This window comes from Cryptotermes secundus, unplaced genomic scaffold (genome assembly GCF_002891405.2).
Source record: "Cryptotermes secundus unplaced genomic scaffold, Csec_1.0 scaffold340, whole genome shotgun sequence".
Lineage (NCBI taxonomy): Eukaryota > Metazoa > Arthropoda > Insecta > Blattodea > Kalotermitidae > Cryptotermes > Cryptotermes secundus.
The window spans coordinates 24410-42230 of NW_019731980.1; the positions used below are offsets into that span (position 1 = coordinate 24410).

General features: G+C 39.4%; 1 protein-coding gene across 1 annotated transcript in view; it reads right to left on the reverse strand.

Annotated features, from left to right (window-relative positions):
* LOC111867381 overlaps positions 1-17113 on the reverse strand; it is a 41213-nt gene extending 24100 nt beyond the window's left edge. The window contains exons 1-5 of the mRNA XM_023857178.2: positions 16868-17113; positions 9651-9770; positions 3415-3464; positions 3127-3190; positions 1353-1426 (exon numbers count right to left, since the gene is read on the reverse strand). Coding sequence (XP_023712946.1) covers positions 1353-1426; positions 3127-3190; positions 3415-3464; positions 9651-9708 — 246 coding nt within the window. The 5' untranslated portion in view covers positions 9709-9770; positions 16868-17113. The remainder of the gene's footprint in view (positions 1-1352; positions 1427-3126; positions 3191-3414; positions 3465-9650; positions 9771-16867) is intronic.
* Positions 17114-17821: the final 708 nt, after the last annotated feature.

Below are 17821 nucleotides of genomic sequence, written 5' to 3' on the forward strand. Positions count from 1 at the left end.
GTTATTGCGAAGGCAAGATTCTTGGTAAACAGTATTTGCTATGTTACGCAACAATACAGCAGGCCGTGTTTTCTGTAGATCCGGTCAACGCGACAATAGACTACCTGGATAGCGATCACGTGATAGTATATGTACCGCCGAAGCGAGTACTCGGACCCGGGACCTCTGGATCTGTAGCCAGGAACTCTGACCACTAGACCACAGAAGCGGGGTCGAATACCTCCACCGTGACCCTGCGAGTCGTATTAGGCGACAAAAAGGGAAGTCTCAAATCTGAGACAGTAAAATATGGTGGCGAGTTTCAAAGGACTCGGACTCGAGAAAGACCACGCTGGCAAGGGCCAACAGCATATGCAAAAGATAGACCTGTCCTCTCGTCAGAAAGGGCGCCCCACAAAAATAAGGCCGTAATTGTCAAACGGTAATAATTAATATGTGGTCATGAGCCCCGACTTAGTGACTGACTGACCATCAGTCGCAATATGACTTTGACTTTGATCACGTGATATGTCTTTACTGAAGGTCTGAGTCTGTGCCGAAGTCTTAAACGGGAGAGTGAAACTCGTTTGCAGTCAGTCATAGCTGATAGCTGAGATCCTGAGCCAGGGACATGAAGCCGTCATGCAAAGGTGTTGTGAGGATTCAGCTGTGAAATGTTAATAGACATTGATGAATTTATGTGTGCTGTAGTGCTGTGATATCAGGAGTATGATAGTGCTAGTTCCTGTGTTTAATTGCATTACCACGAGAGGACTACTGTATGTGTGTAACAGCGAATTATAAAGTGTAAATCAGTGAAAGCATCTTATTAATTGCAATTAAGACAACTTGTAACCGAAGCGCTAATGAATCCAATCATCCAACTAGAACCCATTATTTTTGTCAGGCATACTACCCTACACGTGACAATATAGTATATAGGTTAAAATCTGTCTGACAACAGGGCCATGGCAGCAACCTTAAAAATATTTATCAACTCATAGTCCGTTATTGCCTTCTCATGTCGATGAACGGCACACACCCTCTACAGTTGATACAGCATCATTTGCGTGAGAATCAATCTTACCAAGTGCTTGTTTCTATAAATTGTATTGACTTTGAGAGTTCACGTATGAACTATTATACATAATAAGGAACTGCCCTTCCAGCTTGATTAAATTTTCCTTTACCTAATTTAACTTAGTGCAGAACAAAGAATTGCCAACATCTAACACGATTAAGCTTTCAAACAGCCACATAAAATGTGAAGTCAGTCGGGTTTTAATGTTAGCAGACGTTTAAGTCTGTACTAAGCCATGCATACATTTTTCTAAACCATTCTGAAATGCACAGCTACATTAAAGTAAGCTTACATTGCAAATATCTAGTGTGGGCAGTTTGGATGTCCGCTTTCCCACCAAGCTGAAACAGCATTGTAGATCGTGGTCTGTGAACAGAAAGAAATGTCTGTTAATATTCTCAAGTTACTGCAACATTTACAAGATAACTGTAATGATCAGGGCCTGGATTTTGATGACATGTCATCTTTTTTTCCTTATATCCTAAGCGATGCTCTTAAATATATAAATTTTGGATACGAGCTGATGGTTACAGAAATGTTAATTTTATAGGTACTTTTGTCATTTTTTTTGACATTTTTAGGATTAAGGTCATTTCTTGTCATTTTTGGCCATTTTAAGGAATTTTTCTTCATATGTTTTCTGAAATGTGATTAATATGGAAACAAAGTGTTCTTTCATTCTCTTTCTCCTAAGCGCTCTCTACAAAGGCCATAGTATACAATAATAGGTTCTAATCCTGGCCCGTCCTTTCCGTTCGTTTCGCGGAACTGCTGACAATACATATCATAAAACAGGGTACAGCGATGACTACTCACACTGCGGCTCTATGTACAAAGCAATTTCCTTAGTTACACATATTTCTAGTCGGAATCTCTTGCTTCATATGGCATTGTCGTTCAGTAAAACTCCTTCTGTCTTCAGTTCCTCGCCCTTGACCATACAGATAAAATACAGTTGAAGAAAGGTTCTCAGTGAGAAAAGTTCAGTTCCGTGTTGTGCTAGAGTGATTAATTTTATCATGATGCCAAAAGGAAAGCCAACTAAATCGTGTCATTTAAAGCAATTTGTAGTGAGTTTGGAGATGATATTCTGCAAGATCTGTGACACAAAGAAGCGGCAGAAAAAAGATTCACGGTACAACTACATATTGGCCGTGACAAGCATATACGAGCAGTGCAAATTTCGAACAAAACGAAACCTGTGCAAATGTTATTGCAAATAAGTCATCCGATTTCTTCAGAGATCTGTGTGATGCTCTGGCGTCCGCAAATATTCCGTTTTGGGCTCTGAAAAATGAAAAACTGACAAATTTTCTGGAAGTGAATAGTGGTCGTTCTATCCCGGATGAATCCTCCATAAGGAAAAACTACATACCTTTCCAAGTGCTACAACTGGCCGAGCCATAGCTCAAGCGGTTTGTCGCTGGCTTCCCACCGCGGCGGCCCGGGTTCGATCCCAGATCTGGTCAAGTGGGATTGGTAGTGGACAAAGATGGCATTGGGGCAGGTTTTCTCCAAGTACTTCGGTTTCTCCTGCCAATCTTCATTCCACCAATTGCTCCACAATCACCTTCACCTATCATCTGGGGCTGATACAATAGGCCAGAAGTGGCCGCAGTACAAGGGACTTCAGCACTTTCAATATTGAAGAGGAACTTATTTCTAGTGATTTGGTACTCTTGAAGTATGCTCCCATAGTGTCTGCAGCTGTGGAAAGGAGTTTCTTCAAGTACAAGAAATACTATAATATGTACATATGATAAGCATTCCAACGCGGTAGAAAAAATCGCATTAAAACTCATAGCTTCAAATTAAATCATATACTGCTTAATTTTCAACATGAAAACGAAGAGGAACTTAAAAGGGTAACATTGAGTTCACAGCGTTCATAAACATTAAAATTACATTTTAGAATAATTAGGAGATTTTTAATGACATGATATATTTTTAAATAGTTTCTTAACTTTTAGATAATTTTTCTGGATTTTCGGTCATAAAAAATACTTTTAGGTCATCAAAATCCAGGCCATGTTGATAAGTAAAGAATCAGCTGTCAAGAAACTTACCCAAGCACATCTGGCCATGTAATAAGAGTGCTGAGCTAATTAATAGGCCCAGCACTTTCAGCATCTGCAACACACCAGTACAAGAAACATCTGAGAATTAAACCTATTTGGAACTCATCTACTGATTAAGTGACTGAGTTTCTGAGAGATACCTTTCTAATCTTATGGCAATTTATTATTTTCAAAATCCTATCGAGGAAATCTCTCTCTCTCTCAGAAACCATTTCAATACATCATTTAGAGACTAAGTAGAGGCTGTGCATAAATTATTGCTTTTCTGAAACTTACGCTGATTTCCCCATTTTCCCCTCGTATTATGTTGTTGGCTTCCATGACACCTGAAAAATAATAAATAAAACGACATGAGAATGCTCCACAGATGCACATTCACACTCCAAATATCTGACTTGTTACGGTAATGCCAATTTGTTCATTTTAGAAAAGCAGGGCATGCCCAGGTAATTACACAGCATGACAATCCCATAAAATCTGCAGTGTTTTTTCACTGCCTGTTTAGATCAGTGCAATCAAAAGTAACTATACGAACTGGCTCTTGAATACACGAAATAAATCGGGTATTAATTCACAACAGCTAGCGGAAATTCCCTGAATTATAGACCAGCTGTTTAGGAGATGGTGGATTGAGAACTGGAGCACACAGAGAAAACGCGACCCAGTGCCACTTTGTCCGTCACAAATATTAAGAGACATTATCTGGGATGGAACCCAGTGCAACAAGATGGGTGAGCTGACTAACCACCTGTGCTATGCCACAGACTATTCTAACCCATATTTAATATCAAATTATGAATGCTAGCAGCTGTGGATCCATTGTGTTGAATCCTAGAATTACAGTATAAGCAGTGTGCATTTATCTGTTGATAGTCTCACTGGTGAAAGGGGATATCGTAGCTGTGGGTTATGAATCACACACGACAATACGCGCCACATTTTACACATTAAATGTAACTCAACTATCAGGACGGGATATTCACCAGTTCAATGGAAAGTCACGCAGATCACATGATTCCGAAATCTGGTAGACCACTAGCGGAAGCAAGCCTACTCCCAGTAATCAGCAAAATCTTGGAAAAGGCAATACTCAAGAGATTGCGCCAGGTAGTAGAAGAAACCCGAATCCTCCCGGACAGAAACACTCTACCACAGAACAAGCACACCGAATTACAGAGGTATTAAGAGGAACTGTACTGCTCTGCTGCGTTCGTAGACATCACACAAGCGTATGATAAAGTATGTCACCCAGGCCTCTTGTTCGAAATCAGAAAACCTTTCCCCATGCAGACTACTGAATACTGGAGTCATATCTAACGGGTAGACTCTTTCAAGTAAAATTCAAAGATGAAATCACAATCTTAATGAAAACTGAATTAGGCGTACCTCAAGAAGTGTCTTAGGACCTGTTCTATATCTTATCTATGCAAGAGATCACCCGACATCAGAAAATACAACTGCTACCCTCGCTGGTGTTACAGCAATCTTATCCACACTTGAAGGTCCAGAGATAGTCTCAATGAAACTCCAAGCCACCATCAATAAACTCGATGATTAGGTGAAGAAATGGAGAATTAAAATAAATCGAAGCAAATCCACGCATATTACATTCACCCTAAGCAACCTAACCTATCCGACAGTGCAAATTGGTAATGTTGCTCTACCTCACAAAATGCATCTCGATAGAAAACTGAGATGGGCAAAGCACATCAAAACCAAAAGAAAACAGCTCAACCAAAAAGTGAAACAAATGCACTGGCTGCTAGGAAATCAACACCGTTATAGAATGCAAACTCCTCCTAACCAAAGCAGTACTCAAACCCATATGGACTTACAGAATTCTGTTCAGCTATGGGGAACAGCCCCCAAGTCCAACATCGAAATCCTGCAGCGCTTTAGATCCAAGACCTCCAATCCGTTCGAAACGCACCTTGGTACATAAACAATCACAGGATCGATGAAGGTCTCAAAATGAAAACAGTGCTCAGTGAAATAAAAAAGTGGAGTATGAAATACTTAAGAAAATTAGAAAACCACACAAATGCGCTAGCAGTGAACCTACTTGACAATAGTGGAACTACACAGACTGAAAAGATACACCATCCTAACTCTACCAGACAGACGTGAGCAAAACCCCAGTACAAGCATTCAAATGATACCTAATTGAAAACAAAAACGAGTATGAGTTGCACAACTGGGCATAACTCATTCACGAAAAAGTGCTTACTGAACATATTTATTTACAGCACTCTGCAGATTATGTAGAATAAATGTGTGAAAAAGAATGGGATCTTAGATAGGGAACAGAGGACTTCCCAGCTACTACTGGACTTGAATAAACTAGCAGGGGAAGAGATGTAACTTATAAGGCAACAGATACGTCACTCATCATGCTGTGGGAAACAATGTCTTCTACAAGGTACATGGTGATGATATATACGTAACAAGGAGACAGCATTAGGAGACAGTGCTATGAGCTCAGTACACACCTGCAAAACTTACACATAGATCTTGAACTGTTTGCAGAGACTTGCTTGAAAATTCTGGAGAGGTTCCTTCACCTTATCGAACAGACAGAGGCAGTTAAGCGTGTGATCATTCAAGAGACTAGGCTACTGTTGTAATGGGAGCTGCTTAAGATAGGAAATGATCTATTGTTCTCAACCTGGATTGATAAAGGCATTGTATTATATCATGTACTATACATGTAAAACTGCAAACATTCAGAATATACTGATGACAGATGGACAATGACTTCAACAAATGAGACATCTGTCCTCTCGTCAGAGAGGCTGCCCCATATCGACAAAACCGTAATGGTCTGTCAGTAACTAAGACCTGGTCATGAACAGTAGAGGCGGCTCGACACCAAGAAGGACGGACTGACCGATGGTCGGTCGCAATGTGACTTGACTTTAATGTTACCTAGCAACTACCAGTGAAGACTGACAAACTGCGAAGATTTAGTGCATGCCGTATTTATTTGTATTTGTAGTGTCTGTAAATTAACGAGGCTATTATAACCCCCCCTCGTTGTTGTCTCCACCTTATCGTGGTGAGGGGGTTTGAGTATGCCAAGGACCCTGAGAGCTATACCAGCGGTAGTGTAGCTACTGGCAGGGCCTCCCTTGCTGGACAGGTCAAAGGGTAGGCATCAGACAAAGAGAGACACCAAAAACTGATGCCGGAAGTAGCGTCATCAGTAGCGACTTGAAGCACAGAGCAAATGATGCTCGAGATGATTCAAGTTCGTATAGCAGCAGGCGTGACCAGAGTGGTTTGAACGGCTGCTGTACTGCGATGTGGAAAGCAAATGGAAAAACTACCACATTATCACTTTTCCTGGATAGTCTCTTTCCAAAAACAGAGATACCATATATGCGAGATGTTTCCTCTGGAGGCAAAACAATCCGGAGGTAAACTACTCCCCCAATCGGATCTCCGGGGGGGAGTGTTTCTAGAGGAAATGTCATGCAGGCGTTACAACAAGAAAAAGTGCGAAGATCAGAAGAAACAGCATGGATACAAGATTGGAACATGGAATGTCAGGACCTTGAATCAAGCAGGAAAATTGGAGAATTTGAAAACGGAAATGCAGAAGAATGAAGTGTCTGTGCTAGGTGTCAGCGAAGTGCGGTGGAAAGGACAAGGTGAAATAAGAAGCGGTGATTATACAGTGTATTATTCCGGAGGTGAACGGGCTGAAAGAGGTGTGGCAATAGTGGTGCATAAAAGTGTAGTGAGGAGTGTTGTTAAGAAGATTGCTTGTAATGACAGAATTATTGCTCTGAAGTTAAAGGCGGAACCGGTAGATATACTGATTATACAAGTGTACATGCCAACATCAGAGTATGAAGATGATGAAGTGGAAAAAGTGTATGACACAATTGAAGAAATTCTTCAGGAAGATGGAAGAGGAGACACAAACAGCATCATATTGGGAGACTGGAACAGCATTGTTGGAGATGAACCATATCAGAATATTGTTGGATCACATGGACTAGGAAGACGGAATCACAGAGGTCAAATGCTTATTGACTTTTGTGAACGAAATGGATTGATTGTTACCAACACTTGGTTCAAGAAGCCAAAGAGAAGAATTTACACATGGAAGGCACCTGGGGATTGGAAGAGGCATCAGCTGGACTACATCCTTGTGAAACATCGATTCAGAAACAGTGTGAAGGATGTGAAGACGCTTCCTGGGGCAGACATTGACTCTGACCACAACTTGCTGGTTGCCAAGTTCCGAACCAGGTTGAAGAAAATTATAGGATTTCGAAAGCGCAGACCCAGATGGGATTTGGAGAAGTTATATGCTCAAAGACAAAGCGTGCAAGAGACTCTAGAAGAGAAACTCGGTGCAATTGAAGGTGAAAGCGGAAATGCTGAAGCGCAGTGGAACGATATAAAAGAATGCATGTTAGATACTATCAGTGATTTGGTAGGTAAAGTTGAGAAGATAGCAAGAAAACCATGGGTTACACAGGAGATGATGAGTAAAATGGAGGAGCGAAGGAAATGGAAGAATGTCAACAATGAAGAAGGCAGGAGGAAATACAGGAGACTGAGGAATGAATTGAAAAGAGCCACGGACAGGGCCAAAAAGGAATATCTTGAGAAGATATGTAATGAGATTATGGAATTTCAAAGAACAGGCCGTTATGATTTGATGTACATGAAGACAAAAGAACTAGGATGGAAAGAGAATCATGGGATTCAAAATGTTGGCATCGAAGACTCCCAGGGGAATAGAATAGTAGATCAGAGGCAAGTGCTGAAAATTTGGGAAAATTATATTTCAGAACTATATGATCGACCTAATCGGCCAGAAACCTTAGAAGTTGAACCGGAAGAAGAAGTAGATACAGACGAGAAAGGACCATATATTTTACAAAGTGAGGTGGAAAAAGCTATCAAGGAAATGAGGAAGGGAAAGGCTACAGGAGATGATGATGTACCTGGAGATGTGCTCAAGTTACTGGGAGAAGGTGGTTTGAAAACACTGACAAAACTAATGAACACCATATATGAAAGTGGAGAGTGGCCCAAGGACTTTACAGAAGTTACAATGATTGCCTTAAAGAAAAAGACAAAAGCTACAAAATGCAGCGACCATCGCACAATAAGTCTTATTGCACATACAGCAAAGATAATAGCAAAGATACTTAAAAGAAGAATTGAAAGGAAAATAGAGGATGTACTTGGAGAAGATCAGTTTGGATTTAGAAGAGGAAAAGGAACCAGGGATGCAATTGGGATGATGAGAATTATAGCGGAACGAACTTTGGAGATAGATGAAGAACTGTGTGTTTGCTTCATAGACTGGCAGAAGGCATTTGACCGGGTAAACTGGACCAAATTAATGCAGATCCTGAAAGAAACAGGTATCGATTGGCATGAAAGAAGATTGATTAGCAAATTGTACATGGATCAGAAAGTTAGAGTACGACTGGACAGGGGGGAGACAGGAAGTGTGCAGATTGGAAGAGGAGTTCGACAAGGATGCTGTTTATCACCAATTCTGTTCAACTTGTACAGCGAATGCCTTACCAAGGAAGCTCTGGATGGGCTCGGTGACTTCAAAGTAGGAGGGCAAATTATTCAAACTGTGAAATATGCAGATGACCTTGTGTTAATGGCTAAGGAAGAAACTGTGCTACAGGGCATGATTGATAGACTAATTGAAATTGGAAGGTGCTATGGCATGGAAATGAATGTGGAGAAAACAAAAGTAATGAAAATTTCGAGACAACCAACCCCAGTCACAATAAAGATAGACCAAAAACAACTGGAGAATGTGAAATGTTTTAAATATTTGGGTAGCTTGTTAACAGATGATGGAAGGTGTACTTGTGAAATTAAATCCAGGATTGCCATGGCAAAAGCTGCATTTAGCAAGAAGAAGAATCTTTTTACCAGCAAATTGGACTTAAATTTGAGGAAGAAACTAGTGAAATGCTACATTTGGAGCATAGCTCTGTATGGGGCTGAAACATGGACACTTAGGGCAGTAGATCAGAAACATCTGGAAAGTTTTGAAATGTGGTGTTGGAGAAGGATGGAGAAGATCAGTTGGACCGATTATGTGAGAAATGAAGAAGTGTTAATTAGAGTCAGTGAGCAGAGGAATATCCTACATGAAATAAGAAAACGGAAGGCTAATTGGATTGGTCATGTTTTACGCAGAAACTGCCTTCTAAAAGAAGTTATCGAAGGAAAGAGAGATGGGCAGATAGAAGTGACAAGAAGACGAGGAAGAAGACGTAAGAGGATGCTGGATGACCTTGGGGAGAGAAGAGGCTACTGTCATTTGAAGGAGAAAGCTCTAGATCGCATTAAATGGAGGAATTGTTTTGGAAGAGACTGTGGACCTGTCGTCTTGACAGCTTACTGATGATGATGATGATGATTATAACCATTTGTATTTACGAGTCATAACTGTTCCGTAAATCCAGTAATCAATCCAAACCCAGTGTTTAGTCATTAACACATGACAATAGGTTACTTACCATTTGCGATATTCATGTTTATGTTGCGAAATGGAGGGCAACCACGCCCTACCCCCATCCAACTGCGTTGATATATCCTTTATTACAATGCAACAAATCGAGGTTCTTCCATCATTTCACCTGTAAGTATGTGGAATCGTGTCAATAGGTTACCTGAAAAATTATTTTCCATTTCAACTCACTCGCGAGGCCTTTGTAAAAATGGCCGCGAATATGTATGGATTTATGCATGATAAACTTCTGAAATATGCACATAAAAATTTATACCAAATATTAAAATTGATTTCACGTTATTTTAAGGCCAACAAATCAATGTTTAGGTTCATTTCATGTAATCACAGAATGGTTCACTTGCAATAAAATGCTATATTTAAATACAAATAATATGACAAAGCCAACATATTTCATTACAAATTTAAAAAACCAATGGTACCCACATTTAGCTCTCTGAACTTTCAACTTCTCTTCTGTTGCAGTTCACAGTTACTAAATGTTTTAGGTTTTCCATAGTCACCTGCTATTGGCTCATAAGATGTCCTTATAGCGGGGAAAACTTCTTTCCACCTCACAGGAACTTAGGGGCACATTTCACAAATTTGTCATATCACGGATTTTTTTTTAAGGCTGTGTACTTTTTCCTTCACTACTTCATCAACTTTTCCACGAACCGAATTCAATTTGGAAACAGTGGTTTTGAACACACTTAACGACTGATAAAAAGTAGTATTGCTATTGCTTGCCTCCAGTGAGGAAATGGTGGATGGAAGATGAGGGAAGTGAGCAGATATATAGGAAAAATTAGTTTCTAGTTCTGCGTCTTTTGGTACATCTTGGGCAATTCTGAACTGATGCTGCACTTTTGGGATCAAATGTATCCATGACATTCCTAACTGTTTCTAAATGTTTGGTATAGTAACTCGCTGCACACAGCCACGTTCCCCAGCACATTAAAATTGGTTTTGGCGGAAGTGGAACGCTCGGCGTCACTGCTTTAAAAGCTTCTTTTCTGTATGACACTTTAACAAATACCTTCTTCACAGAAGACACCAACTTGTCAACAAGCGGATAATTTGCATGAACTGTGCAATCCATGGGCAAGGCAAGGCAAGGCAAGTCAAGTCAAGTCAAATGTGTCATATCTGGAAATATAATTTTATAAGAGCAGTACCGGCTTTCATCATATAACTTGCGGCATCAGTCACAAAGAGCAATAGGCGCTCATGCTGAATGCCATTCAGCCATAGTAAATTCATGGAATTGATAAAAAATTCGGAAACTAGGAGCTATTTGTGGTTTCAAATTTCTCTACCGCAAGAAGATATTGGGTAGATTGTTCATTCTTATTAAGGGATCCAACTATATAATTTGCAATAAACCACCCCTCACAATCTTGTGTTTCGTCGATTGATTCTCACATAAAATTATCTTGAATCTTACTGTAATGCTTTCAATTATATGATCGTGATAGTGTTTTACGTAATTTTTGTGCACAGTAGATTCATCTGGCACTTTGCACTGTGTATACTTCTCTATGACCTTTCTCAGAGTAGGACTGGTCAGTTTCCACAGCGGAATATCTGCGGCTAAAAAGGCTTCACATACATCAAAGGAAGAGTGTGAAAAACTATTATTAGAAAATTCATTAAGTAATTTTTGAACAGGAGCACTTTTCGTGGATTTAATTTTAATATTCTCTTCGTGTATATTAGTGTTCAAATGCTGAAGCACTTGAAAGCGTTTTTCACAACCATGTTCTCACACGCTCGGCAATAAAGAATTCCGTTATCCGTACTTATCATCTCTCCTTCGAACTCCCGCTGATACAGCTGTAATTTAGTTTTCTGACTTTCTTTCACTCTCGGCATAACTACAGACTAGTCACCACTAATGTTACTGCCCCCCAGCTTCAAATTAAGAAGCGTAACCTCAAGGAGACTTAGGAAATAAATGACTTCCCTTATCAGTTGAATTGTATTACACTGATATCGGCTACATGGGAACGCTTCCGACTAATCTTTGATGTTATGCGGATCATGCAAGTTAGGAGTACAGGGATCGGGGAAGTCCCATCCTGGGTATTGCATCAGAAACAATAATCATGACGAAATGGTGAGTCAAATATGCATCATATTCTAGTACGGAAAAGAAAATTTGTATAAACATGACCATGATTGAAAATCTGACCATAAAATTAAAAAATTTATATGATAAACTTTTTAAAATGGAAACATGCAGTATAAATAGATCTTCGAAAATATGATGCTTATTCATAAAACAGGCAAAATATGCATTTATATGCACCACCAAACCATGTACAAAATTTAAAAATTAAGTAATTCATACATATATTCAAATGAGCATACATTCTGGTTGCAAGAAAGAAATATGCAGTTGCATTAAAAACCGGTCCCTAGTAATGAAGTTAGCATCAATGCACGATTGTGAAGATGGTATGTTAGAACTAGTTTCTTGACATTACCCAGATACATAATATTCGTACAACATAAAGTACTTATAATTCTTACGTTATAGCATTCCATTTACTTACATTTAAACTTCAATAACTTTTATTTCTGGCTGGAAGAAACTGTTAACAACTACACCTTCCTTATCGTCCTTACCGGTCCTTATTAATACATATGCATCTTCTGAACAGTGTTGCCGTCTGTAGCGCATAAATTTTCCCAACGTGTCCAAGAAATATCCCAGTTTCAAAATTAATTCTTATTCAAAACAGCAAGAGCAGGCAATGAAATACAAACGTGGAACACAGTAAAACACGAAGACAGGAGCAGATTATGTGAACTTTACATCTTGTGCACTTATGCTGCACATGTCCATGGGGTCGAAACTGGCATAGAAGTGGAAACATTAGCGAACATTAGTAACTACCGCCTCCATCTGTGTGGTGGCTGAAATTACATACAGATCTCGACCAATCAGAGAGCATACGCGAACCAATTTGAATTCCCGCAATTTTGATTTGAAGTGATTGTGAAACACAAGTAGGCATTTACGAAGTTACATTTCCATGTTAAACATATTATTTGTGTGTATGAATGTTATGTTTACTACAAGAAATGGAATTAAAAATTTACAGAATTCATCCAAAACCAAAAATTTTTGAGGTAATGATAAACTGTCATGTAAGTCATATTTGGTTTGCGATATGTTCCCCAACTTTCGGTTTAGCTCAAAGAATGTCTGTAGAATGTCAAGGAGTTTTAACGGTACCCTGATGGTGTAATAATTTTTATTAAACATGAAAAAGAACACTTGTGGTGCTGCTGGATGCTTGTCATCAAGCAGGGAAGGAGTCAAATTCTTCATCTTTCCCAAGGATACAGCACAGTATATATCTATTAATTCATAGTGTAACGACTTTATTATGTGTTGGTTAATCCAACGAAGAAATTAAGTTTAGCGTATGACTTTGTTCAGTGTATTCAACATAACCTCAACATTTAGATTGTGCACGAAGTTTGTAATGTTTACTGAAGAATTAATTCTAGGTTCTGAGACTGTTTGATCTACGTTTACAGGGCTGCGGTATGGGCAAGAAAAGTTGGAATATCCGGCACTATTGATTCTGCTACAATACTGCACAGTAATTATTTGTGCAGCAAACATTTCCTGGAAAGTGATTTCACTACAGCTGAAAGGGTACACCTGAACAGAGTGGCAGATCCATTTGGCTCAGATTCTGCTTCACAGTCACTCCCGCAATGTCATGTCCCTTCCTTGGATCCCTTGCCCACAGTTACAACTCACAAAGACTGTAATGATGCTGTATTTCCCACCACCTACAACAAGACACTGGTGCCATCCCCTGTAACACATTTTCATATCCATGCACACAGTCCTTCCATTTCCTTTCAAATGTTTGCACTGCAACCATTACCAGCAGCAGCCACCAACTTTTGCAGTCAAAGAAACCTCGTTTCTCGAAAGCCCTTTTAATATACATGCATCTGATAGGGGAACTCAGGCATATCAATCATTGAAGCAAGCCACAGTGCTCTAGTAGCTACAGGTAAGGACCACTGCACTCTATACTGTGAATTATGTTCTGTTATGAAAGAAGTGGCTAATGAGAATATTGAGAGCTAATTCTCAAAGTGATTGTCCCAAGAACCAAGTTGTGATCAAACAAACATCATTGTCATCATCATTCATTACTCGTGAAACTGTATATCAATTTAGAATTTTATTATGAATCTTATTTTACTGTCTTATGTGCAACTTTTTAACTTTTTTAAGATTTATAATAAAATGAAAGAGTGCAACAAGATGCAAATGTTTTAGGGTAATTAAACATGTTTAAAAAGCAGAACAGACTATCAGTAACAGGATTTATAAGAGAGTAAGGTGGTAAAGGCCGGTCACGGTAGCCGAGCGGTCTAAGGCTTGCACTGTCTTCGCTCGCTCAGAAGCCGGGATCATGGGTTCGAATCTCACTCAGGGCATGGATGTCTGAGTGCTTTTTTCTGTGTCTACAGGTAGAGGCCTTGCAACGAGCTGATCACTCGCCCAAGGAGTCCTACTGTATGTGTAAGATCTAGAAAACCGTAGTGAATGGAGTTCATGGAGATAGGCCTAGGCCCGCTGGGGCTGTAGTTCCAAGAAAAAAAAGGTGGTAAAGACTTTGGTTACTTACTTACTTACTCACTCATGGAGTTGAGCCATTCTGGAGGAGCCGCCAATTCTAAAGCTACTCAAGAATTTCCCAGCATTTTATGGAACCCGAAGGTTCATCACCGTGTTCACAAGAGCCCTCCACTGGTCCCTATCCTGAGCCAGATCAATCCAATCAGTATCCCATCCTATCTCTCTTAAGATCCATTTTAATACTGTCCACCCACCTTCACCTTGGTCTTCCCAGTGGTCTCTTTCCTTCTGGCTTTCCCACCAATATCCTATACACGTTCCTCATCTCCCCCATTCGTGCTACATGCCCTGCCCACCTCATTCTACTTGACTTGAGCTATGAAGCTCCTCGTTATGCAGTTTTTTCGAACCTCCTCTCACTTCATTTCCCTTTGATCCATATATTCTACTCAACACCCTGTTCTCAAACACCCTCATTCTGTGTTCCTCCCTTAATGTCAGAGACCAAGTTTCACACCCATACAGAACCACAGGCAAAATTATAGTTTTGTATATTCTAATTTTTATGTTTTTGGACAGCAGACGAGAAGACAAAAAAGGATTTGGCCTGAATGGTAGCAAGCATTACCCGAGTTCAATCTCCTCTTAATTTCCTCCTGAATCAGGTTTTGATCTGTTATTGTTGTTCCCTAATATCTGAATTGTGCCACATTTTCAAAACATCTGTTTCCTACCTTTATATCATGATTTTGCCCTATATTTTGGTGATGATACAGCAACATATACTTAGTTTTTTCAGTGCTTACTTTTAGACCAACCTCTTTATTTGTGTCAATTAAAGTTTGTGTGTTTTTCTTTATGGTATCTACATTATCACCGAGTAGATCCACATCATCGGCGTAGGCCAACAGCTGATGTGTCCCATTTAATTTCAGTCCCACCTGGTTTCCCTAGACGTTCCTAATGGCATATTCTAAAGCAAACTTGAAAAGGAGTGGCGATAAAGCATCTCCTTGTTTTAAACCAGAGGTCTCCAAACTTTTCGAACCACAGGCCACATTAGGTAATTCAGCACTTTCAACGGGCCAGATAAAAAGAGAAATTAATAACTCTAGGTATATGAGTTTTACTGAAAGCACAGAATATCATAAACTAAATACAAAGTACGTGAGAATAAATTATCGTATATTAATGACAACAGACAGTAGCAGCAAATGCTCATATTTTCATCACAAATTGTATTACAACAATTAATGTGAATGATGGAACTCTTTTTGCATTCTTAAAATCTGATTAAATTGAAGTTCAAATTTTCAAACACTAATCACAAGTACTGACTTTAAATGTTCATCGGGTAAATTTGCCCTGTATTTCTACTTGATGTACTTCATCTGGGAAAAAAGTCTGTTCACACAGATATGTCATCCCAAAAATGGAGATAAATTTACAGGCAAAATTCTTTAAATTTGGAAATTGCTCAGAGTTCACAAATTTATAAAATTCGATCAAATTTCCTTCCTTGTATTTGTCTTTAATATGATAATTTTCCTGGGGTTCAATAATTTTCATTTGAATTTGACTTTGGACATCTGCAGCATCACAGTCAAACGGATTTTGAAACAATCTAATTTCCTGAGCATTGGCATCCAAATCAGCAAATCGCTTCCGAAATTGTTCTTTCAAATCTAAAATGACTAAATTTGCAAACGAGGAATGAAATTCTGCTTCACCCTTTTTATGCAACTCTGCACAGTATAGCATATGAACAAAGTTACTTTTTTTCACTTGCCTTTCCAGAAGTATCGAATTTGCTCTGAATGCCTTGATAAGTGCAAATAAATCACAGACTAAGTTGTTTTCACCCTGCAACTTTAAATTGAAATGGTTCATATTGTTTACCAGATCAGCAAAACTGCTAATTTCCAAAGCCACTTGGTATCTGATAAAAGTGGTTCGTGATGGTTTTTCTCGGTAAGAAATATATGAATTTCATTCCTGAGCTGAAAGAAGTGTGAAATAACCTTTCCACAGCTAAGCCATCGAAATGCAGTATAATATGTCAGGTCAATAAGCTCGGAATCACATTTACCAGTACTCATTGGAAAATCAGTTCAATTGGCGCATTTCTGCACAATTATTTCGCGGGCTGGATAAAATCACATTGCGGGCCGCACGTGGCCCACAGGCCGTAGTTTGGAGCCCCTTATTTTAAACCATTATGGATAGGAAATTTATCAGACAAATATTTACCTACATGGACTTTACTATACATTTAGTTTAAACACATTTTAATCAACCTAACTAGTTTACTGGGTATCCCAAACTGTATAAGAATATTGTACAGTACTTCCCTCCTAACTGAATCATAGTCTTTCTTGAATTCTATGAATAGCTGATGTACTGTCTCATCGTACTCCCATTTTTTCTCCAATATCTGACAAATGCAAAAGCTATGGGGAATAATTTAATCAAATATACAAAATTCTTATGGCAGTATTGGCAGTTGCTTTAGAGTAAAGTTTGTTATTTTCAAATCGATAGTACATCATGTAAGGAAGCCCACTAATTTCCTTTTTAATGATCTCTCAGGACGGTGCTGTGGTGAATACCTGGCAACAGCTGTTTGATGATCACCTTGTGAACACATTTGGAGCTATTCGTTCGTAGTCTGGTTTGAACAACAATCCAACTGTGGGACTGTTTGTAGATGCCCTGAAGACTAGCATCATCAATGCACTTGCTATCAGAGGTCTGTGTAGAACTAGTTGTGAGGATGATGGTGCTGCTGTTCTGGGTATCCTACCTCTGTCTTACAGTCACAGGGCTGAAAGACAATATCGCAGGTATCAAGGTATTTATCAAGAACCTTTCAGTATAATTGATTTGACATATATAAAAGCACACTGTCTAAACATGAACCCTGATTTGGATTGTGGCCTACCAGATTATATCAACATTAGTTTTACGGGGGCCATCAGTATTTGAGAAGCCTGCTCTCTCCATCTTCATGGCAGAAGTAAAACTCAAGGTTCCTTCAAGATAAAGAATACTGCCTTCACAGCAAAGAGTAATAATATCTTCCGGGATGTATTGCCATGTGCCCCTAACTTCAAGGTAGAACTGATGTTCAGGGTCCTTTCAGAATATTGGTAACCATCTACCACAGTAAAAATTTTCTTTTTTTTAAATTCGCTTAGTGGGGGTTGGAGTCTAACTGGGTCCACTCTCCATGGCGGCCACTGAGTGACATACTGTAGCCTGCCCAGTATGATTATGATGATGCAGAATTTGGTGGAATAAGGCTTGGCAGAGCAAACCGAAGAACTAGGAGAAAACCTGCCCCAGCACCACTTTTTCCACCACAAATCCCACTTTACCAGTTCCGGGATTGAACCCGGGCCTCAATGGTGGGAAGCCAGCGACTAACCGCTTGAGCTATGGCACATGGACCCAGTTAAATACTGTGTTGCTCCACGAGTGTATACACTCACTGTGATGTGTTCGGGACAGGAACCTATGGATGTTGAGATACAAGGAATAGGAGAGCTCAAGTTGCATAGCAT